Source organism: Elephas maximus, chromosome 6 (assembly GCF_024166365.1).
Source record: "Elephas maximus indicus isolate mEleMax1 chromosome 6, mEleMax1 primary haplotype, whole genome shotgun sequence".
NCBI classification, from domain to species: domain Eukaryota; kingdom Metazoa; phylum Chordata; class Mammalia; order Proboscidea; family Elephantidae; genus Elephas; species Elephas maximus.
The window spans coordinates 133060481-133078568 of record NC_064824.1 but is presented as its reverse complement, the minus strand read 5'-3'; the positions used below and the strand labels follow the sequence as shown (position 1 = coordinate 133078568).

The following is an 18088-nucleotide window of genomic DNA, read 5'->3' as shown; positions in this document are numbered from 1 at the left end:
CTTGAGTCAGGCATACCTTAGTCTGCAAGGTGACATCTTTGCTTTTTAACACTTTAAAGGGATCCTGATTATAAATGGCATGGCTTTATTCTTAAAAATTAACTTGGGAAGAAATGGCATCTTAACTATATTTCATCTTTCCATCTGATAACACGGGCCAAGTTTTCTGTGCCTCAGGATAAAGCTGTACAGTGTTCTTCACATAGGCTCTGCACTTGAACGGACATCTTATACTTTATACCTGTTTTGTGGCTATTGTGAATGAGATTTTTTTTTTTAATTACACTTTCTAGCTAGTTAGTTGGTGTTTATGGAAGCTGTGAATTTTCTACTTATCTAGGCACACTAATAAACTCTCGTTTTCCCATTGATTCTCTTGGGTTGTGCAAACATATATCAATATCTGAATGCTGCAGTTTTCCCTCTTACTTGCAATAGGTGTTTTTATTTTTGAACTATTGCTTTATACACTGGCTAGAATTTTCAGAACAATGCTAAATAACAGGTCATAGCAAGCACCCCAGTTTAACAGGACTACCTTTTTTATGATGTTAAATTTGTTCTTCATAGCTTTTAATTTAGTGATCAGATTTTTCATTTTTCCACTGTTTTTAGATCTCAGTTCCTTCTTCACTGTTTGCATTAGCTGCACACATGCTACTTCCTTTTGAACCTTGAACGTGAATCAAATATCAGGGCCCTCCCGCCCCATTTAAAATCTATTTCAGAATAAGTAATCTGCATGGATTGTTCTTCAGAGTTGTTCCCTTTCTTTCAACTGAGATTTTTCACAAATTCAGCTATTTTTCTGTTTTGTTAATTCTTACAGCAGGAGGTCTATTGTTGCTTAGTGTTGGTTTAGCCCACGAATTTCAACTTCGGTATTACTGACGCTAACAGACAATTCTCTGTTGTGGGGGGTTGTCCCATGCAATGTAGGACGCTTAGCAGCATCCCTGGCCTCTACCCACTAGATGTCAGTAGCAGCTCTTCCATCAGTGTGACACCAAAACTATCTCCTGGTGTTGCCAAAATGCTCCCGTGGAGGGCAAAATCACCTCTGGTTAGAAACCCCTGATTTACAAGTGGACGACACATGGGTTCCACCTGAGCCTGTGCCCTGTGAGGCGTCTCCTGCTAGGTGGTGCTGGACTGATTTCTCCTACTCTAAATGGCCCTAGATTCTGCGTTTACGGGCCACTGTTTCTGTTCTGTCTACATTTAACTCTGCTAAGGTCCCTAATAAAGACTACAAGGATCTTCTACAAGTAGGAATGGAGGACAGCATCAATTCTGTCAGGGAGCAGAATACAGCGTTTAGTGAAAGATGACGTTGGAGAGACAGGTGGGCAGGAGAAGCCTGGGATGGACGTCAGGTTTGGACTGTTGTGGCTGGGGTGGTGGAGGGACTAGCCGTGGATACGGTGGACACAGGAAGAAGACCGGGGGAGGCTCCCTCCCAGGAAGACTGCCAGTGGAAAAACTGATTTTAAGAAGTCAGATAAACCACTCCAAAGAATGAAGGAAAAAGAGAAATTAATGTAAAAACCTCAATTAAAATAACAGAAAAAATTAGAAAGTTTGCCAGATGGTAGCTCAAGGGAAGCTTGCGGCGTTTCATTAGCAGCAACTGCCACTCCAGGACTATACTTTAAAAACCCCAAATAAACCCAAATTTGGGTTTGATTTTTTAAAAATCACTTCATAATTTGTTTTACTTTTGCTTCTAATCAAGTTTTTAAAATATAAAATAAAGCCAAATACATACTTTTTCTGCTTTCTTGTCGGAAATGTCTTGTTTTTCCAGAACGGCCATGCTCTCCTTCAGGTTCTTCACGATGTCTGCCGGTGATTTATGCGACTTCCCGAAGGGGAACGGCATGACGGCGGACGGCAGAGACCTCGGCTGCGCTCTGCCTGCTTCACCTGGGAACACAGCACAAGGCTTCGTGAGAACAAAGGACGGGTGTCAGGAGACATACTTTCTAAATCCTAATCTGGGGGGAAAAACAGTGTTTGAGAAAGTCATTTTTCATGACTTTCAAAATCAGTGGGAACTGGGGATCCATCAATAAATGTGAGACATGATTATAGGGAGATATCCTAGAATTATAGAACACTTTGTATTTTTCAAAATGCTTTATTTTTTCATCTGTTCCCCTAACCACCCTTGTGAGGAAGACGTGGAGGAAGAAGCTGATGATGAAGGTGACAGCAGTTACCGCTTACAGGGCAACCACTACTGCCAGGCGTGATGCTAAGTGCTTCAATTCATCACCTCATGGGATCTTTTCAAATGACTCCTCGAGGGGCATGATCCCTCCCCCTTACAGGTGAGGTCTAGAGATGAACTGGCTCAGGGTGCTTAAGTGGTGAAACAAGCTCAGGTTGGCCTCGATCCAAAATGCCCTTCAACATCACATTACACCACCAGGTGACAGGCATCTCTATGTTACAGTTGAGGAAACCAAAGCCAAAAGTTAGGTAAGAAGCTCAGCCACTCAGCCCCAGCCACAGGCCTACTATCTAGTCTCTCCAGAGGCCCTTTTCCAGTGTGCATGTTGCTCCTTCCAAGGACCCAGTGGGCCACACTGACTAGCTTCACACTTCCTGGGCACACCTGTCCTGTTCCGTCAGCCGCAGGGTTTCAGGGCTGGAGAGAACTGGGATGGAACCCTGAACAAATCTCCCATCAGAGCCTCCACTCCCTTAGGTAACAGCTCCAAGATGGACTTTTCTGCCTGGTTGTGGCCATCTCCTACGAAAGAACTCACTGGATAAAAGCCCTGGGGATAATTAACTTCTACAAGTTCTTCATTTTTTTGTGGGTATCAGAAAACATTTCAACCACATAAGCCAGAATATTACAATATTGAAAATGGGGACATGCAACTATTCCAAGCCACCATGAAAAAATAAAGCTAAGGCAAACAATGGAAGTGACTTGGGAGTGTGTCAGAAATTACAAAGGAAGCCGTTTCTTTCACAAAATAACCTCAGAGAAATTATAGGTATTACACAGTCACACACAGGACACCAGAAGATAAGCCTTCTGAGAGGAACCTTACAGCTCACTCAGATTAGTAGTTTTCAAACTGAGTTCCAGCCTGCCCCCAAAGGGGGGAAAGGTGGGTTTCGCATACCTCGACACTACTTCGATTTTTTTCCCCATGGAAACATAAAAATATCTTTATTGCATAGTATCTTAACTCTTTGAACTCTGCCTAAGATTTCATTTGAAGAAAGAATTAGAAAGTTTTCCCTCTACGGCTTGGGATACAGTGACCTAGACGTCTGTTTACAAAGGAAAAACATTTGGGTGAAAGAGCAGGCTAATGTTCCGTCTACAAGAGAATCAGAATCAGGCCTGTCGTTTCTCAATGTGTTCTAATGTGAGCTGTTCTGACCAATCTCTAACCCCAAACACCACCTACCTATTTCACCTTATGTCAGCTTGTAAATCCTTTTTTGGTCAAATTGAAACCACATTTTCATTAACCAAAGGGAAACAGCCTAATACATGACCTCAACCATGGACTCTCAAAATTCTAAATTTTTTTTTTTATGACAAGTCTGGATCAATTATAGGTGAGTTACTCCCAAGTGGCTCCTAACATTATTTCTCTGATTACCTGGCTGGATGGACACAAATCCCAGACCATTCTTTTCCATTACTTTTGGGGGAAGGAGCATGCAGGTTGCAGCTGCATAAACACAGTGGGTCTCACTCACACTTAGTCCTCAGAAAATATCATCTTTCCTATTTGTTCTCTCGAGGGCACTGGGTTTAATGGGTATTTGTTCTCTGCACATACTAGCAGTGATGCTATATGTCAATGCTGGGTGGAGGGGGGAACTTTTAATGGTATTTTGCAGGAAGTACTGTGGTCCTATTCAATGGAGATGCTTTCAGTTTTGGCTCAATAGTGGAAGACGTGACTTTTTGGGAAAGGGGGTTAAAAGTCCTACCACACGTCAAATGCGGCTCACAGCAGAAAAGAGTACTGCTCCACAGAGGACACGTATGTAGAATGCTTCAGTCAGGGAATGCAGAGTTATGGCACAATCATTCCTCTTATTAGCATACCAATAGCCAACATTTTGTAGAACATATAAACTAATAAGCCTGTACTTTGAGGAAATACATAGCAGTTAGAAATGAGTGCCTGAAGCAAGAAATAGACACTCCTGAGCAGGATTCAAGGAGCCCTGGTGGGGCAGTGGTTAAAGCAATTAACCGCTAACTGAAAGGCTGGCAGCCCCTCCATGGGAGAAAGATGTGGCGGTCTGCTTCTGTAGAGATTTACAGCCTTGGAAATCCTATGGGGTCTCTGTGAGTTGCAATCGACTCAATGGCAGTGGGTGGGAGCAGGACGCAATTACACCGGTGAAGTTATTCATGACGCACTCATATTCATATTCTCTCTCTCTGCTGGTCAGTCTCTCACGCACAATTAAATTATAATTAATTAAAAGTATATAGTTCTTAAAGTGCAGTAATTCTCAAGGAGTCCTTTTACTTCCTTCACTAAGTCCTCAGATTCACCAACTCTTAACACGATACTACTGTCAAGATTTTGGTGTCCAAAGTGAGCAAAAACAACTACATAATACCCCTTAAAACTTCCAGAGAATCTCTATTTCTTATACCTACGTTTGCTATGCATAAGCTTAAATATCTCATACTAATGTTATATGCCACCCAGTGACCTAAAAAAATTAACTGAAAATATTATAGAAAAGACTAAAATTCATGAATGGCTTCCTAAGTGATGAACAGGTAGTAAGTAGGCAATACATGTGCCTAGAACATGGCTAAAAAGTTAAGTAATGCTTTAAGAAACTTCTTAAATGGCAAATAAAGCTCGTAATTAACTTGTTAGATAAATATGCAGAGCTACTAAGTATTGTTACTGAATCTACAGTGAATATAATAAGGAAAATTAAAGCAGCCTTTAAGCAGATGTAACCAGTAATGTGGTAAAATCACAGATGTGTTATTCACATTTAAAGTTCACGGAAGAGGTGGAGACAGAGACCAAAGAATCAGCCGGGACAGTTAAAAGGTGTGACCTCTGGGCAGCAGGAAAAGGGGGGGTGGGGGGGGCTGGTATTTTTCCTTACACTTTTTTTTGTAACTATGTAACTCCTTCAATTGCATACATGTATAACTTTTTTTTTTTTTTTTAACAGAGACACATATTCATTTATTTATTGATGATTTTCTCTGTGGTTCCTGAATATGCCAACTACAGTCAACCCTCATTATTTGCAGACTCCAGATCTGTCCATTCACCTGCTCGCTAAAACTTATTTGTAACCCCCAAATCAATACCCGGGAGCCTTCCCGGCCATCTGAGGAGACGGGCAACGGTGAAACGGGTAGAGTCGGCCTATAAGCATGTGCCAGCTGAGGTGGAGTGGGCGGCGCTCTGCCTCATTTCAGCTCTCACACTGTAAACAAACGGCCTTTTCGCCATCTATTTAGCGCCACGTCTCTTTTGCATTTGTCTTGGCTACTTTGCTGTTTAAAATGGCCCCCAGGGTAGTGCTGAAGTGCTTCTCCTAAACACAAGAAGTCTGTGATGTGCCTTGTGGAGAAAATACACCTGTCAGACAGCAAGCTCCCTTCAGGCATGAGTTACAGCGCTGTTGGCCGTGAGTTCCATGTTAATCAATCGTCCAGAAAAAGGAAGAAGAGATTCGTCAATCTGTGTGGGAGACTGAGTGCTAACATAACACCTATAGTGCACAACGAAACCCAGTGCCCTCAAGAAAGCCATATAAAAGATGGAAAAGGGGCTAAATTTGTGGATTCATCAGATGAAGACTGATTAAAAAAAGTGTAGTAGACAGCAACGTTTTGAGACTGAAAGCCAAAGAAATTTATGGTCACGTTACACAGGGTCAGGAAAATGTTAAACCCTTCCTCACTACTGTTTTATTATAAAGAAATACTGCATATTTGTAAGAAATGTATATTAAACAAGGTGTCTTTAAACAGAAACATATATAAACAAGGTTCTGTATTGATCGACTGACAAAAATGTTGTGTCCAGGGGCTTGTAGGAGCCTAACCCTGAGATTCTGCCAGGAGCAGGGATGCAGGATTCACTAACTCAGTGTTTGCTGCAACTTCATAGAACACAACGACTTCAAATAATGAGAATCAGCTGTACTTCTAAGTCAGAGTACCAGATTGGCAAATATGGTAGAACCTCAACAATTTTTTAATCTAAATGGTGGGTGCATAGGTTTTCATTGTTACTCAATCTTTCTGCATATTAAAATATGTTCTTAATATTAGTTTGAAACTGCTTAAACTGTTTTGGACTTAATTTGAGTTCATGAAGGAAATGAACAGAAATTTATATTATTATTGAAAAATTCATTTAGTTTTCAAATACAACTAATTTCCTCCTGTCCCTTCAAACAACTGGCTCATAATAAACTCCGGCAGGGTTGCTTGGGCTTAGCCAAAATGTATTACCTAATGCAAGTGGGACAAAGTGACTCACTGTTCGGACTCTGAAGGGGGACTGTGGAAATCCACCCCTCCACGTCTCAAACTGGGGTAGGCTTTGCTTCTGAAGGTATCAGTGGTCTATGCTTGAATCCCATGGATAAACAAAGAAGCCCTGGAGGGGAAATTTAGCTTGAAAATTTGCAGAAGGAGTAACTTAACACACCACTTTTATATTGGAAATATTTATGAAATTGCATGCTAAATCTGCGTGAAGAGAATTTTCATTTAGCACCGCTCACCCCTAAGCTTTCATGCACGGCTCTCCCTTAGCTGTTCTCTTGTCTGTCCAAATGCCCTTTCCTCCTGAGTTTGATTCAATGACTCATCTTACGCCAGTGGTGACGTCCTTCAAGGTTCTACCCTTGGCTGTCTCCTTATGCTATATCCTCTCTGGGTGATCTCATCTACCCATAGTTTCAACAACCTGATAATTCTGAAATCTATCTCCGACTCCAATCATTCTGCTTCTTCTGACAGATGCCCTCCAGGCAGTTCAAACCTCACCCCCAAGTAAGTCTTAACTCTTTTTCTATACCCCCCTTCATTGTAAGTGGATCTGTTGCTTACCCAATACCATACCAGACTCCTAACTTCCATATATAATCAGATCTCAATTTTAGTCAAGTCTATTTTCTAAAATTCTCTATCCATTCAGATATCAACTGTAGACACTTATTCTCCATCCAGGCTAGTGGCTGTCAATGGGGCCAATATCACCACTACAGGATGTTTTGGAAAATCTGGTTGTTACAATAACTGGGACATTTACTGACCTTGACCTTGATTGAAATCATTAAAAAAAAAAAAAATGTCTTGCTTTTTTTTTTTTTTTCCTGCTGTTCATATAAGCATACTTCTGCTAGCTTCTATATCCTTGTGGGGGAGGGTACAGAATAATGAACCTTTATGAGTCTTTTTATCTACTTCTGTGTCTTAAGCCCATCACTGAAACTTAACTTTTTAGCTTTAAAAAATAGTTACATTGTTCATCATGCAAAACATCAAACATTAAAGGATTACATAACATAAAAAAATAGAAAGTAAAAATCACCTACAGAGACAGCCATCATTAACAGTTTGGTATATATTCTCGTTTTATCTCTTGCTCTATATTTGTGATCTTTTGCACAGGGACTACGTCTACTCTCCAAAACAGATGAGGTGCGGACGATACCAGAAATGACTACTTCCATCTTACAAAGCTCGAGGACTTCAAATAACTGCTGTTATATTAGTAATCCCAAGAGTACAAAGCTCCACCCCAATAGGTGCTGGAGAACAACATCCCACTGAGGGAAAAAGGCCTAATGTCATTAAAGTTAGGACTCTCAGGTGCTGCCCTTCTTAGGCAATCTGACTGCTGTCTGGCTTGTGCAACACATTCCCAAAGCAAACTTTATCTCACCTATGTATTGAAAAATACGGAAAACCAGTCAATTGGTCCATAAGCCAGTCACTAGGTCACTCATTTATTCAAATACTAATTGTGCACTTACCATGTGACACAAACTTAAGGCATTAAGAATGACTGCTCTCAAGAAGACAACATTCTGGCACGTGTGGACACAGCTGTACGTGTTTGGAGACAATGGTGAAAAAGCTGCTGAATGACAATACATTCCTGGACAGGTGAGTTCATAAAACTCTAGACTGGCATATGTGTCAGACTTAACTCAAGAACTTGACGGCCAAGTGCAAAAACAAAACCACCACCAAAAAACGCTCACACGGTAGTAAGGTTGTTGCTTACAAGGACTGTTACAGCACTTGATTGAGCAGTTATGGGAGTGTGAAATGGAGTACATGGATGAACCCATGGTGGAACGGGCTCTAAGACCCAATCCCTTGCTTCCAGGGTTAATGTCACTTAATTCAAACAATTCCTGAATGTCTACAACATACCAGATATTGTATTAGGTGCAAGACTATCCATATAGCAGGGCAAGTCAGTTATATAACACATAGTAATTAATTACATGGACTTTAAAGACAGCCGTGCATTATCTGACAGCCTTTCCAAGCCTCCCTTCTTCATCTGTAGAGTGGAAAAACAACAGTTAGACTACTTAAATGTGTTTTAAGTGCTTAGCACAACATCTGCATATGGTAAAATCTGAGTAGACAGTAGCAGGGAATAAATTTTTTTTTGGTCTCTAAAATCTGATTCATGATGATTATTTCCAGAGTCAAAAGGAGTAGATGAGACACCTATACAGGCCGCAAAGCACACCCATATCTCCTCTAGAGTGAAAACATATCAGATGCTAAGTTTCATGTACGGTATAAGCCTATGTGTGATCTATACACAGGCCGTCCCCAGGCTAGGAACATCCGGCTTACCGACAATTCGTACCTAAGAACAGACTGCCATAAAACCTCTTAAAAATCTGAGTTAAACACAACAGTTCGCAATAACAAATGCACGCGCTGCTTTGTAATGAAAACATTGCTCGGTTTGGTAGTGTTTCTTAAGTGTCTTACGTGCACAGAAAGGGAAAATACATATACAACATACACTAACACAAATATTTGACTAACTGAAGCTAAACGAGACCTCTATGTACCTGGTCCGACTTACCTACAGATTCAACTTAAAGACAGACTTAGGAACAGATCTCAATGGCAACCCAGAGACTGCCCGTATGCCAAAAAACCTCTACAGGAGCCAACGTGAAAAGGCTCCCACCGGCCTAAGATGGCTCAAGGTGGGCATTAAAAAAAAGCACTGATATCCAAATACATTAAAATCATGAATATTCACATAATACAAAAAAATTACATTGGTCACCTCTGGAGATTGCAAGGGCAATAATTTAATACTCCGAGAATTGGTGAATAAAAGAATGACACATTTACTCTGCCTTTCCTGGGCATCCTGCATTTCAGAGTAACCAAACAGCTGATAAAGGAAAATTCTTTAGAGAAGATTCATAGCTAATAAATGCAGGAAAAAAAAAAATGATCATTTTGTAATCCTTGATGAAATAATGGATCTAGGCAACAATGGCCAATGGCCACTAAATCCATTAGGGGAAAAGTTGATGGGGAACTTCACAGTGGATAGATTAGGCTGACAACACTGAACACACTCATCTGTCACTAAAAATAGGATAACTGGACACCAACGTGTCTCATGATGTGATGCAACAGAAAGTAAAAAGTATCACCTATAAAATAATGCTTTTGCTCCCAGCACCCCCCCTCCCCAAATCCAAACAAACCTTAACTAATCAAGCTTCTAATCTAATTACCGGTCTGCAGAAACATAGGGGATGGAGAAACAAGTTAAACAACATCAGAAGGAAACAGTAAGTCAAATCTAGAACATGGCACACTTGACAAGACAAATATTGGGTTTCTCCCACAAATCAAATGGCACGAGAGAGGGGGGAAAAGGCAGCATTAAATAACGAAAAGACTCATGAGACGTAGTTAAATACAATTCATGGAACTTCTCTGGACCCTGATTCAAATAAACCAGCTGAGAAAAAGATATATGGGCAATCAGGGAAAGCATACACTGGGTGCTGATGATCAGGGAATTTCTGCTCATTTTTTTAGGTGATATAATGGAATATAGTAGACACGTAAAAAATCATTTCTCATCAGTTAGCTATACATGCTGAAACACGAGGGAAATGACAGGACGTCTGGAATTAGCTTTAAATTACTCCAGCAAATTCCCAAAACAAACAAAAAGAGCCAACAGAAATGACTGATGCATAGATAACCTGGAGCGAAGTAGAAAACTTTAGTCTCAAACCCAGCCAGAATGGGGTTAGGGCCCAGAACCTAGACGGTCCTGGACAGCAAATGGACAGAAAATCTAGGACACGGTCTATCTATTGATATGTCTAAAGCTGGACCCATACTTGGCTGAGCAACTCAAATCTACCTACCTCTATAGTCTGCGCCATGAATATAAAAATGGTTAAACTCTGACTGACGTGTGATAGACTTGTATAATTAAGATGGAATACTGAAAGTGTTGATCTGTGTTGCCTAGGATTCAGGGCCATATTCTATTTTTTTGCATTATTTGTCCTGTCATCTTACAGACAGACCAAGTAAGATATTACTTCGTTAAAAATATATGACTATATTAAAAGTATGTAACAGAAACATGATTTAATTATCAAACATAGTAACAACAGATAAATGCTTGCTGAATGACTTAAAAAAATACTGATTTTTAAAATCCTGATCAAATAGGCAAAAGCAAACTTCTAAGATTATTATGGGTTAAATAAATATGAAAAACAAAAAAAACCTGAATGCCCTCCCTCCCCTCCAAAAAAAAAAAAAAAAGGCCAAGAAATAAAACTAATCCTTGGCCTATACCTCTGCTTCAACGCCTTTTCAGAAGATTTTTATTGTTCATCATTGACACCCTGTCTTAGTTGTCTAGTGCTGCTGTAACAGAAATACCACAAGTAGATGGCTTTAACAAACGGAAATTTATTCTCTCAGTTTAGGAGGCTGGAAGTCTGAATTCAGGGCACCGAAGGCACCGGCTCTAGGGGAAGGCTCTTTCTGCCCTTTCTGTGCAAAGTTCCTTACCTCCTTTCAGCTCTTTTCCTAGGCTCCTTGGTGATCATGTGACTTGTATCTTCCCCTCTATTTGTGCCTGCCTGCTTAATCTGCGGTTTTATACCTCAAAAGAGATTGACTTAAAACATCCTACACTAATACTGCCTCATTAACATAACAAAGAAAACTCACTCCCAAATGTGACTATAACCACAGGTATAAACCAAAAAGCCAAATCCATTGCCATCGAGTCGATTCTGACTCATAGCAACCCTACAACAGGACACAGCAGAACTGCCTCATAGGGTTTCCAAGGAGTGGCTGGTAGATTTGAGCTGTCAATCTTTTGGTTAGCAGATGAGCTCTTAACCCCTGTGCCACCATGGTTTTCCAACACATATTTTGGGGGCCACAGTTCAATCCATAATACAACTCAAACCCCTCCTCTATTAAATCTCAGAAATGCACCACATAGCACTGCACAGAGAGCTAGGCTAGGAATGTTGTATCCTACTTCCGGATCCCAACCACGTCTCTGAACACATACCCAGCTCTGAGTGTGCCCGAGCCTCTCCAACCACTCATCCTTTAAGGGAATTCTGTCTTAACTAAAACCAAGTTCCTTTAGGCATATGCCTACATTCTTTTCAGAACGTTTTTAAAAAACATTCTCCATGATCCTAAAGCTAATCTTCTTATTATGCATGCCATATAGCTCATTAATTCCATTTCTGTGAAGTGTTAAATAATAAACTCATCTATCTTTAATAACTATCTTTAATAGTATTCCCACAAGTTTAATTTTCAGAAAAAAATTCTACTTTAAATTAATAACTTTTGACAGAATGAGTGCCTAATGAAATGGGCCGAGTAAACAGAATATTAATAATTTCATTTTGTATTTCTCTAAAAAGGGCTTCTGTTAATCCTTGGAAGTTTCTTATACTCATGCTAAACATGTGAATGCTTATGAAATACACTCTAATGGTAAGGTCCATTCTTTTTTAAAATTTTTATTTAGTTTTTTGTTGAGAATACACACAGCAAAACATATGCCAATTCAACCAATTCTACACGCACAATTCAGTGACACGGATTCCGTTCTCCAAGTTGTGCCGCCATCCTCACCCCGCTTCTCTGAGTTGTTCCTCCCCCATTAACACAAACTCGCTGCTCCCTAAGGCTCCCATCTCATCCTCTGAGTTGCTGTTGTCAATTTGATCCCATATACACAGTTCTTAAAAGAGCATAATGCTCAAGGCAGGTATTTTTTACTAGTTAAACCATTGTTTGGTTTTAAGGAGACTTCAGGGGAAGTCAAATTCATTCTTTATTCAAACAACAAAGCAAGAGATACCTGCTTATACGAAAGAGAAGGCTTTATGCTTTAGTAGCTTATTTTTAGAGAAAAACATTTTACAAGGATTTTTAAAAGCACTAGCCCTTGTAAAAAGCTACGTGTTAATTTTACAAACAGGAACCTCACGTTAAACCTTCAAACACTTATTGAGAGAACCACACCAGTGGTGTTAGGTTTTACTGTGGTGATTTCAGGGCACCATGCAGTCACTATGAATGTCATAGACCAAGGTTATAATAATTAAGTACAACAGACTATTCCAAGCTGCCTTAAACCCTTCTGGAACCAGGTGGGGCTTCTGGAACCAGGTGGGGCTTCTGGAACCAGGTGGGGCATCTGTAAACAGCCGCTTCAAGAGTTCTAGAATGCACTCAAAGGTACGGGTGGAAGGAATTGAACCAAAGTGAACATAGCTAAGTAACTCTTAGGAGTTAAGAATATATCCTGTATCAGCTCTGTGACTTCATTTAAAAATATATATGTATATATTTATATATGTGTGTGTATATATATACATATCTCTAACCAAAAGATTGGCAGTTCAAATCCACCAGGTGCTCCCTGGAAACTCTATGGCGCAGATCTATTCTGTCATATAGGGTCACTATGAGTCAGAATCGACTCAACAGCAGTGGGTTTTGGGTACATATATATACACACAGACACACACACATATACATATATATGTGTGTACATATAGAGAAAGAGCGAGCCCTGGCGGCACAGTGGTTAAACATTCGGCTACTAACCAAAAAGTCAGCAGTTTGAATCCACCAGCCAATCCTTGGAAACCACACATGTACATATACATATACATATACATATACATATACATATACATATACATATACATATACATATACATATACACACACCAAACCAAAACCCATTGCCATACAGTTGATTTTGACTCATAGAGACCCTGTAGGACAGAGTAGAACAGCTCCACAGAGTTTCCAAGCAACGGCTGGTGGATTTGAACTGTTGACCTTTTGGTCAACAGCCAAGCTCTTAACCACTGCATCACCAGGGCTCCATACATATATATATATATATATATATATATATATGTATTAACTCAATTTGGCTTCTGTGAAAAAAGTTGCTCTGTTTTATTTTTTGGCTCCAGTTAACAGAAGTACCTCCAGTTTTCAATCTTTTGTTATTTAAAAGAAAGGCAGTTTTCTAAGAACTGAAAAAAGATGCCATCGATTGAAGATACTTTTTTAAATGATTTTTTTTTTAGTTGTGACTAAATGAATACCAAGTTCTAAACTGGTCCTAATAATATTAGAAAACTAAGTATAGAGTTCAAAAAATTAAGGTCTACGTCCTTATGTTTCAATTTTCTGTGCTGATCGAGCTTGGCAAAGCTTCCAATATTTTACATCAACAATTCCACATAAAAATACCTTTAATACTTTTAAATTCATTACAAAAGTATACACACTTTACTTTATAGTTCAAATTTCTGGAGCAACACAGCTTTCTTCTGTGTTGGTCCAACAATTTTCTGAGTCTGCTCGAGGACATCCCAGCAATTCTCCAAAGGGCAGTCTGTTGTGTAACTACTTCTGCAAAGACTCGGGCTTTTCGTCTTGTATCTCAAGTCTACTCTATGACCCTGCCCTCCTGTACATGACCTACTCTGTCTTAAAGGGCCAGCCCGGTTGTCCCTGGAGTTGATATAGCATGAGTGAGGGAAAAGGAACTGCAATCCCCTACCCTTCCCTCTACTAGCCAGACCTACCTGACTCAGGACAGTTACTAGTCACCGTACTCGTGTTAGTTTCCTCACCTTAATAAAACCTGAGGGCATGATCCCTGACCTGCCCACGTTAGAAGGCTATTTCTTCATAAGGAATGACTAAACAAAGGGCTGTACTGGCCACAAAAAGATCATACGATGTTCTTCTGTGCAGTTCTGGACGCCAGATATCAGAGTAAAACGAAGCAAAGGAATTCATTCAATTCTGAGAGGGACTCACAGAAGGTGGCAGTCTGAGAGTCAGAACAAGATTCTTAATGCTGAAGTTCAAGGAGAAAGTGCATTCATTAAGTCATGATGACTATAGTAAAAATGGACTGCTATCGCTATTAGAATAATAAAATAACGTTTGCTGCAAAAATTTTCAAATATTGTAATAGGATATATTTAACAATTTTCTTCTTGATTTCCAAACTGTTGACAAAGTTTCTGTATTTTCAATATTACTGAAAGGAGCATTCTAACACACAAATACCTTAGAAGACTTTCAGTACTTTTCAGGGCACATTCCTAAAAGCAAAAATGGCAGTCAAAGGGTATGTACACATTCAGTGTAGACAGCCACTGCCAGGCTCCTCTGCTAGAAGGTTATGCCACTTTACACTGCCACCAACAGTGCACAGGGCAGCAATTTCCTCACCAGCTAGCCAACACTAGCATTAGTAATAATTTTTATTTTTGCCAATCTGTCAGATAAAAAAACGATATTTTCTTGACCACCTCCCTCTTCCCATCCCCTAGAGAACACAATTCTTTTGATTTGAATTCCTGCTCATCAGTGACAGCGAACAAATTTTCATGTCTATCTGTATTTCCTTAGTAAAACTGCATGTGCATCTCGACTGCCCGTTAGTCTGACTTTGGAGTCCGTCATTCCCTTATCAATTCGTAGGGTACTGAATCATTATAAACACTATCTCACTGTATGCTCTCCTAGCTTGCCATTTGCCTTTGAGTCAATTCCAACTCACAGTGACCCTGGAAGACAGAAGAGAACTGCCCCATAGGGTTTACAAGGCAATAATCTTTACTAGAGAAGACTGCTACACCTTTCTCCCATGGGGCAGCTGGTGGGTTTGAACCACTGACCTTTAGGTTTGCAGCTGATCACTTAACCACTGCACAACCAGAGCTCCTTCACTTTGTTTATAGGGTCCCAAAATCATTTTCATATAGCTTTACCTGTAAATAAACAATGGGCATCACCACAAATCGCAATCAACTCGATCAGAGCCAACAACAACATCTTTTTCTGAAATAAGCAATTCTAGAGAATCTCACTGTATCATCCATTTTAACGAAAGGTGTCTCCTTTGACTCTAGCACTACTTAGTTATGGGGAAAAAAGTCAATCAAGAATTCACTACAACATGAATTATTTTTTTGAGAGAGGTACGGTATATTCTCCATCAAGCATCTGTGAGCTTGTCATACTGTGGTGGCTTTAGTGTTACTGTAATGTTGGAAGCTATGCCCCAGTATTTCAAATACCAGCAGGGTCACCCATGGTGGGCAGATTTCGGCAGAGCTTCCAGGATAAGAAAGAATAGGAAGAAGGACCTGGCGATCGACTTCTGAAAAAACTGGCCAGTGAAAATCTTACAGATAGCAGTGGAACACTGTCTGATACAGTGCCAGAAAATGAGCACCTCAGCTCCTCAAAATAAAGCTGATAAATACGGGTGGAGTAAAGCTTTTGGGACCTTTGTTTGCTGATGTGACACAACACAAAATGAGAAGAAACAGCTGCAAACATCCATTAATAATCGGAAAGTGGAATATACAAAGTATGAATCTAGGAAAACTGGAAATCATCAAAAATGAAATGGCATGCTTGCAGCTAGCTAGCCAAGGCATTAGTGAACCGAAATGGACCGGTACTGGCCATTCTAAATTGGGCAATCATATGGTCTACTCTGCTGGGAATGACAAATTAAAGAGGAACGGCATCACGTTTGTCATCAAAAAGAACATTTCAAGATTTATCCTGAAGTACAATGCTGTCAGTAATAGGATAATATCCATACACCTACAAAGAAGACCAGTTAATAAGACTATTATTCGAATTTATGCACCAACCACTAAGGCCAAAGATGAAGAAACTGAAGATTTTACCAACTTCTGCAGTCTGAAATTGATCAAACACACAATCAAGATGCGTTGATAATTACTGGGTGGTTGGAATGCGAAAGCTGGAAACAAAGAAGAAGGATCAATAGTTGGAAAATATGGCCGTGGTGATAGAAATGACACCGGAGATCAAATGATAGAATTTTGCAAGACCAATAACTTCTTCATTGCACATACCTTTTTTCAAAAACATAAACGGCAACTATAAGCGGACCTTGACAAATGGAATACACAGGAATCAAATCAATTACATCTGTGGAAAGAGACGATGGAAAGACTCAATATCATTCAGAACAAGCCAGGGGCCCACTGAAAAACACACCATCAATTGCTCATATGCAAGTCCAAGTTGAAGCTGAAGAAAACTAAAACAAGTTCATGAGAGACAAAGTAAACCTTCAGTATATCCCACCTGAATTTAGAGACCATCTCAAGAAAAGACTTGATGCACTGAATACTAATGACTGAAGACAGATGAGTTGTGGGATGAAATCTAGGATATCATACATGAAGAAAGCAAAAGGTCATTAAAAGACAGGAAAGAAAAGACCAAAATGGATGTCCGAAGGGACTCTGAAACTTGCTCTTGAACAAAGAGTAGCTAAAGGTAATGGAAGAAATGATGAAGTAAAAGAGCTGAACAGATTTCAAAGAGCAGCTCCAGAAGACAAAGTATTATAATGAAATGTGCAAAGACCTGGAGTTAGAAAACCAAACGGGAAGAACACACTTGGCATTTCTCAAACTGAAGGAATGAAGAAAAAATTCAAGCCTTGGGTTGTAATACTGAAGGGTCCTAGGGGCAAAATACTGCACGACGCAGGAAGCATCAAAAGAAGACTGAAGGAATACACAGAGTCACTGCACCAAAGAGAACTGATCGATGCTCAACCACTTCGGGAGGCAGCACGTGATCAGGAACTGATGGTATTGAAGGAAGAAGTCCAAGCTGCACTGAAGGCACTGGCAAAAAACAAGGCCCCAGGGACTAACAGGATACCAACTGAGATGTTTCAACAAACGGATCCAACTCACTTGTCTATGCCAAGAAATTTGAAAGGCAGCTTCCCGGCCAATCTACAGGAAGATATCCATATTGAAGCCAATTCCAAAGAAAGGTGATCCAACTGAATGTGGAAATTATCAAACGATATTATTAATATGACATGCAAGTAAAATTTTACTGAAGATAATTAAAAACGGTTGCAGCAGTACATCAATTGAGAACTGCCAGGAATTCAAAGTGGATTCAGAAGAGGGCGTGCATTGAGGTATATCACTGCTGAAGCCAGATGGATCCTGGATGAAAGCAGACAATACCAGAAAGATGTTTACCTGTGTTTCATTGACTATGCAAAGGCATTCGACCGTGTGGATCATAACAAATTATGGACGACATTGTGAACAATGGGAATTCCCGAACACTTAATTATGTTCACACAGAACCTGTACATAGGCCAAGAGGCAGTCTTTCTAACAGAACAAGGGAAAACCACGTGGTTTAAAATCGGGAAAAGTGTGTGTCGGGGTTGTATCCTTTCTCCATACTTATCCAATCTGTATGCTGAGCAAATAATCCGAAAAACTGGACTATATGAAGAAGAACAGGGCATCAGGATTGAAGGAAGACTCGTTCACAACCTAGATAAGTGGATGACACAATCTTGCTTGCTGAAAAGAAGAGTACTTGAAGCATTTACTGATGAAGATCAAAGACCACAGCCTTCAGTATGGATTACACCTCAACATGAGAAAACAAAAATCCTCACAACTT

At 40.0% G+C, this 18088-nt stretch overlaps 1 protein-coding gene across 3 annotated transcripts in view; it reads right to left on the bottom strand.

Annotated features, from left to right (window-relative positions):
* Positions 1–18088, bottom strand: part of CAB39 (calcium binding protein 39) — an 84570-nt gene that overhangs the window by 42652 nt on the left and 23830 nt on the right. For all 3 annotated transcript variants that reach the window (XM_049888428.1, XM_049888429.1, XM_049888430.1), the window contains exon 2: positions 1769–1926. In XM_049888428.1, coding sequence (XP_049744385.1) covers positions 1769–1882 — 114 coding nt within the window. In that variant the 5' untranslated portion in view covers positions 1883–1926. The remainder of the gene's footprint in view (positions 1–1768; positions 1927–18088) is intronic.